The 7,467-nt window shown below is 33.9% G+C and overlaps 1 protein-coding gene across 1 annotated transcript; it reads right to left on the bottom strand.

The window, feature by feature from the left end:
* Positions 1-3,098: 3,098 nt before the first annotated feature.
* Positions 3,099-4,559, bottom strand: LOC107846166 (zeatin O-xylosyltransferase-like). Its single transcript, XM_016690627.1, has one exon. It carries the CDS (start codon positions 4,557-4,559, stop codon positions 3,099-3,101), a length of 1,461 nt encoding a protein of 486 aa, XP_016546113.1.
* Between the last annotated feature and the right edge of the window lie 2,908 nt (positions 4,560-7,467).

The raw sequence follows: 7,467 nt of genomic DNA, 5'->3' as shown, positions 1-7,467 counted from the left end.
CTTTTGTGATCTTCACCTATATGTCTCATTAACGTACCCGTACCCCTTTGCTTGCCTTCACTTCTATGCTTATATATTTGTTGACAAATATTGCATTGCACCTCAATATCTGATATACATTCAAAAAATTGCCATGCAACACTAGTTCTTTTACGAGGTCTTGGGGCACTGGGAGGACGGGGAGGGAGATTAACCGATTCAGATCTAACGTTAGCATTTCCTACTGTGGGTGTCTCAGCAATATTTTCATTATCTTCGTCTAAATTAACCTCATCTATTTCATTTTTTCTTCTATACCGTAATTTTTCTGAGCTTCTACATAATCCATATCGTGAGCACCTATACCTATATCTTCCTCAAAAGGTGTACCAAGCGGTACCGGAGGCGAAGGCACACGGGTATATCTACTAGTTGAACTACCTCTACCGCTAGTAATTCTCTTTTTACTACCACTACCGCTTCCGGGACAAAAAATTTTAACACATTTAGTAGCGAAGTTTCTTAATTTACCATAATATAAATTAAATTAAACTAAAAATATTCAAAATACATAAATATAATAAAATTAAATATTAAATAATTAATACAATAAATAAAAATTAAACGTAAGAGATGGAACGACAATACCAAATTTTGGAAGTATCCGAAAGTTGCGACTTTAGAAACTTCTGTTCGTACTTTGTAAACGAAAAATTAAAAAATTAAAGTGAACACTTTAAGAAATTAAATATATTGAATATTTGAGAATTGAGATTTGAGAGAGAATGAGATTTGAGAGAGTGAAAAATTGTGTGAAAAATGATTTGAAGTTGTAGGGTATTTATAGAATTTTTTTTGAGATTAAAAAATATTTTTTAAAGTTAATTTTTATTTTTAATAAATGGGCCCAAACTAGCCATTTGGACCCAAAAACGGCTATATAGCCGTTGGGCCAACGGCTAGTTTGGCCCAAAATTTCAATTTTTTTTTTTTATAAAAAAAGGTATTCGGGCCGGGCCGGACGGTTAACCGGTGGGCCTGGATCGGGCTTGGTACGGTCCGGGTTAGCCCGGGCCCATTTTAAAAAAATAATTGGTTCAGGACCCGAAATCCTAAAGCCCTAGAGCTTACCAGGTCGTGTCAAATTGGGCCGAGTTAGTTACAAGGGCACCCGGCCCGGCCCACTTGACACCCTTAACTAAAGTTGAGATTCTAAAGTGCATGCTTCCAGTTGATATCACTCTATGAAGAATTCCTGTTCTTCTACTATGAGTGCAAGTAAGAACTCAGAATATAGAATTGAAGAAGAAAGTAAGAACTCAGAATACAAAATTGAAGAAGAAGAATAGAATGCAGACAGAAAATACAGAGAAAGTAATGTACAGAGAAGAAGAAATAAGAGAGAATTATTATTGATTAATCAGTAATGTTAATCCTTTCAATGTGCTAAGGTGATATATATATATATATATATATACTGATATAGAGAGATTTACCTTACTAGGTTGATTATCTGTTAAAATGATTATTATCATGATGATTAATGTGAGGAATCTCTTCTTGAAATAAATAACCTACAACACCAGAGAATTAAGGCCTTCTTTTTAACAATTCTTGCTCTAATTCTAAGTAAAGTCTAGCCCTTTCATTTAAAGAATGAAAAAAGTCCCACGTTGGTAGTTAATGATTGATGGGTAGTCTCTTTATAAGATTTGAACAATCCTTCTTCCTTTAAGTTACCTTTTGGGGTATGAGTTAGACGTAAAACTTAATTTTACATGGTATCAGAGCCGAACCTATCTCACCCAATATTGGATCACCAAATTAAAAAATGACCCACAAATCAGATGTCAATTCCTAGGCATAGAGTGAGGTGTTAAAGAATGAAAAAAGTCTCATATTGGTAGTTTATGAGATGGGCAATCCTTCTACCTTTGAGCTACTTTTGGGTGTGAGTTAGACGAAGACCTAATTTTACATCTTTCTAATATATGATGAAAAGGAAGAATTGCCGCTAAGTTGGAGGTACGGAGACAAATTTTGAAGTGTAAAGACTTCAAGTTGAGTAGGACCAAGACATGATACTTGGAGGGCAAGTTTAATGACGTAAATCATAAGGCTGGCATGGAAATAGGGCTTGCTACCTGAGCTATCCAAAAGAATTTAAGTATCTTGATTCTATTATCCAAAATAACGGGGAGATTGATAACGATGTCAGACATTGTATTGGTATTGGGTGAACGAAATGGAGGCTCACATTCGAAATCTTCTATGAGACAAAGGTGCCATCAAAACTTGAAGCAAGTTCTACAGAGTAACACTAGGAGAGATTGAATTCGAAATGAAGATATTTGGGACAATGTAGGAGTGGCCTCGTGGAGAAAAAGATACAAGAGGAGAGACTGAGATGGTTCAAGCATGGGAAAAGGAGATGCATTGATGCTTCAATGTAGATGGTGTGAGATTGGCTATCTATGGATGGTTTCAACTTTCAAGAGAGGTAGATGTATGCCAAAAAAAGTATTGAATGAGAGGTAATTAGACAAGACATGACAGAACTTCAGCTTACCAAAGGGCATCAGGGTAGAAGGTTAGTAAGTGGTTGAGTGTAGACTCGCTTATCCTTCCATACTAATAGTCGTACATAACTCTTGTAGCTTGTTCCTTTTATTTCTATTACTACCAATTGTCCCTTGTAATTTGTTTATCATATTATTTTTTGTAATTACTGTTCCTTTTTCAGTATGCTCTGTCATGCCTTGTGTAGTATTTTGCCTTGGTTTCTTCAGTCCAATTATTTTCTTGAGTCAAGGATCTACCATAAACTGTCGCTCCCTTCCAAAGTAGGGATAAGGTCTGCACACACTACCCGGCCTCTCCAGACCCACCGCTTATAAATTATATAGAGTATATTATTATTGTGATTGTTGGTAAACAGAAGGAAATTTGGGGGGAAACACCGTCCAAATTTCCATTTAAAGTTGCAATACAATGGGTAACAACCATCCAAATAGCTGTAAAATACATGTGGTAGCAAGAAAACTTGGAAACACAAATTTGGTGAAGCAAAAATAAATCACACAAAGCAAAACAATCACACATGAAAGTTTTAAGAGACACTAGGATCTGGTAATGTGAGCTATAAAAGAATCCAAATCCCTTTTAGAATCGCCACCAACAGCAACGGATTCTCTAACTTTTTTACCCAATTCTACCACGTTCTTCCTCACCTCATTTCCTTCCGGGGAAGCCATCAATTTTTTTAGCGCGGTTTCAATAGTTGTGGATGTAATTAACTCATCACGTTGTTCCCAATCCTTCACAGTGATGCCAATATTGAGCACCTTTGTGACGAGCACTGCAATCCTCGGATGGTCAAAAACCATAGGCCATGTGGCTAATGGAACACCCATGGTGATGCTCTCCAAGACAGAATTCCAACCACAGTGACTCAAGAATCCTCCTGTTGATGAGTGACCCAAGATTTCCAATTGGGGTGCCCAATCTTTCACCACGACTCCTCTTCCTTCTACTCTCTCTATGTAACCTTTGGGAATTTGGACTTGTTCACCTACTTGTAACAACGCGTCACTCAATATCCAAATGAACTTTTGTTGACTCTTTTCCAACCCTATAGCGAGCTCTTTGATTTGCTCTGTGGATAAGGAAGTAGTTGTTCCAAATGACACTAATATAACAGAGTTTGGTTCTTGTTCATCTAGCCATTCCAAACACTTGTGACGACTGACATTGTTTTGATCATCATCAATTGTCGCGATTGGATGTAATGGACCAATAGCCCATTCTTTGCCGCCTCTTCTAAGTAACCTATGGAACCTTGCAAGAGCATTGAGATAAGCTCCCTCAACCGCCTTGCATGTGGAGTAGAGGTTTCCAGAGCAAACAGTACTGTTAAAGTGTTGCATTGTAATGTAGTCCATAAACTCGGGGATGAAACTAGTCTGATAGGACGGAAGGTTATTGGGAAATTCAACTCCACTAGGGAGTAGAAGTTTCGCGACAAATTTGCCAATGAACAAGGGAAGGTGGTGTCGTATTATTTCCTCTTCCAAATACATGGAACTTATCATAAAAGCAGACGAGGCATGGAAACTATAGGCCTCTGCATTTGGTATAGAAACTACCGCGTCGTGAACAACGCTAGTCATCAAGGAGTCATAAATGACCACCACCCTGTGTGTTCTTCTGGATACCTCTTGTAAGAATGCACCCACAGGGTCGCGCAACATAAGGGATTCCTCAAGGAGGGGTAGTATGAATTTTTGCGATTCCATTTCATTTGAAGAACAATAGTATTGATCGCGAGATGGTGGATTTGGGAATTCATGGAAATGGATGTTACAAGTGGTAAGAGGATCCCAACCATGAACGCGACACTTAACCTGCTTAATTTTGTCACTATAGCAAAGATAATAGATAGGTACATTGTAGGAAGAAACAAGTCGAGAGATATGGAGAAGTTGATTGAGATGTCCTTGTAATAGAAAAGGTACCATCACCACAACAACATCTTCTTTAATTCCATTAGCAGTACTGTTTTGGTTTAAAGAAGAAACCATAATTTCTTTCTTTCTTCAAGAAATAAACTTTGGTATATAGAGAATATTAATACTTGATATTGTGGCTGTTTTAATTTGTTGAGAAAACACATGAAATCCAGCACCTATAAATGTAGTTACTATTTGAATTAACAAGACTTCATGCAAACAACTAAGTGCCGGAGGTGCCTTCTGGCAATATTTAATCTACTACTCCCTCTGTTTCAAAAAGAATGACCTAGTTTGACTTGACACGGGGTTTAAGAAAATAAATCTTGTAGTGTTAAATTAAAATATGTCAAATGTACCAAAATACCCTTCAATCTTGTGGTCTTAAACATGACATGTGGAAAGTTAAAATTAAAAAGTAAGCCTACTTGAAATGTAGGATTTATAATTAAGGATATTTGCAAGTAACCCTACCAGATTAACTCACAAAGTTGAAACTTAGACTTCGCCGCCGTTGTGATGTTACTTGCAACAAGTAAATACACTATCATGCAAAAACTTCTTACGCTGACGATATATATTAATTAAACTAAATTCTCTATTTTTTAATTTCTCATCTGATTTGGCATCTTTAATTAAAGATCAATTGGATGCACGTCTAGGAAATCAATGTATTGTTTAATATTTCGCATATATTAAGAGATGTTTGCATAATCAGTCTCCCACGTCATTATATAAATTTTCTTTATAGGTTAATTTCCTTAAAGAGATTTGAAATCTCGAAAACTAGATATGTACCCTCTATAACATATAAATATGATCTAACAATAATTAAGCACCTTATATATATTAATTTGTTTTTGGAAAATCTATGAATAACATATTTTTTGCGAAACCTATTTCAATAGGCGTATGATTAATGATCTGAAGACTATAACAACTTTGTATATAGAAAAACTAAAAAATAAAAAAAACTTTAAAACATTATATACAGTATATAATTCTTTTTGTTTTTCGAATAAAATCGTAAATCTCATTAAAGTTTTGCTTTAGGCCACTAGGGGTGGCTCAAGTGTAAGGCTAATAAAGTGTTTGTCTCAGGCATCCAAAATTTTGAGGCCTCGAAAATTTTAATAGTGAATTTTAAGATTGCAACTTCACTTGAAATAATAATGAAGATTGTGAAATACGTCTAAAAAAATAAATAAGAAAGAAAGAAAGAAAAAGCTATGTAATTTTTACTAGAAATATTTTAGAACTTGAAATTAAACGACTCAAACTTGATATTAATAAATAAAATTTTAACAACAACATCCAATTAACGTATCGCAATTAAATGTCTGATATTTTATTCACTAGAATTAATCCTCATTTTTATTAATAATCGTATTAATATGTGAAGTTCAATGTTATGTGTCTTTTACGAATATTACATCAAAACCATCTAATATGCAACAAAAAAAAAAAGACAAACTTTAAACTGTTACAATATTATTTTTGTATGTATGTGTACATATTTAAAGTCTTCTATTAAAATTTGTCATTAAGGCACTAATTTTATTAAGACACTCTTGTACGCCACCATACTTCTTTATCAGCCTCTTACTACTTTTACAATATTTTGATAAATTAAATAAAATTAAAATTTGTCTTTAAGGCACTAATTTTATTAAGACACTCTTGTACGCCACCTACTTCTTTATCAGCCTCTTACTACTTTTACAATATTTTGATAAATTAAATAAAATTAGCCGCACAGACGTTATGTTACTAAATTTTCTATGCTAAATTCATCAATAATATTCAAAAAAAATTGCCGCTTAACTTTCAGCAGTATCGAGTATTGACCACATCGAGAGACAGGGAACCTTGAAGCGAAGGACTGAAACGAATAGAAATAATGTGTTGTTGGACTTGTTCTGATCATCGGACCATGAACTAAACGGTGAAAAAACATAAATTTTTGATTTTATAGATAATATGAAAGCATCTGCATTTTGCGATCCTTTGCTGACCATATTAGGTAGTAATTCTCTTTTATTGTTTATTTTGCTACTGAATTATAATTCAAAATTAGGTCGTTATTGGGGACAAAAATGGTTATATAATCGTTTTATTTTTGTTCTTACAATTTTTTAATTGCCAAATAAAATTTTTTCGTCTTTATTATTATCGCTTTATCAATGTGACTCTCAACCCTCATGGTAAACACATTATTGGGGCTTAGTGTGACATAGTCCAAAAGATAAATTCGTGCGGTTCTAAACATTAGATGGTAGTTGTTTTAGTGGTGACAAAACTGTCGCGCAAAGCAAATTAGTATTTGTGGCGATCATTGTCACTACACCTTAGGCTATTGTAGCGATAAGAGTTACACACGTTGAAGGTAAGATTTAGTTGCCACAAATATGCCGTCAAAATAACATTCAGTATTGAAAGTATTTTTAGCAATGTTAAGGTTGCCACTAGAACGACACACTTCTTGCAACTCTGTTTCAACTTATATGACAAGCTTTTTTTTAGTAGGTCTGAAAAAGAATGATATATTTTTTTATTTGACAAATATTTAATGACACTATCGATATTTATTCATATTGGGTCCCACTTATTTGACAAAATGCCAATAAAGATGTATTTTCTATTTAAAAATAATTTATTATTTTAAAGATAGTTTTGAAACATTGCAGAGTCTTTCCATATTTCTTAAAAACCGTGTTCAATCAAAATATATTACATAAATCTATATCTATATCTATATATTATTAATAGGAGAGGGCAAAGCCTCCACATGAAGCCATGTGGCATCTTATGAGTTAGCCATTTGGCATCTTTGGATCAAAAAAATAGTTAAGTTATTAGTTAATATTACGTATTATACAAAAGTCTCAAGTTAATTATTAAAATATTGACATGGAAATAACAGATTTTTTATTTAACTTTTTACACTTAAAAATCAATAACAATTAGTACCACTAATTGG

The sequence above is a fragment of the Capsicum annuum genome, unplaced genomic scaffold, assembly GCF_002878395.1.
Source record: "Capsicum annuum cultivar UCD-10X-F1 unplaced genomic scaffold, UCD10Xv1.1 ctg3585, whole genome shotgun sequence".
In the NCBI taxonomy this organism is placed as follows: domain Eukaryota; kingdom Viridiplantae; phylum Streptophyta; class Magnoliopsida; order Solanales; family Solanaceae; genus Capsicum; species Capsicum annuum.
This window is presented reverse-complemented; position numbering and strand designations above follow the sequence as displayed.

Bases quoted from the DNA above. Each gene is read 5' to 3' on its own strand.
- LOC107846166 (XM_016690627.1), bottom strand. From the start codon at position 4,559: ATGGTTTCTTCTTTAAACCAAAACAGTACTGCTAATGGAATTAAAGAA.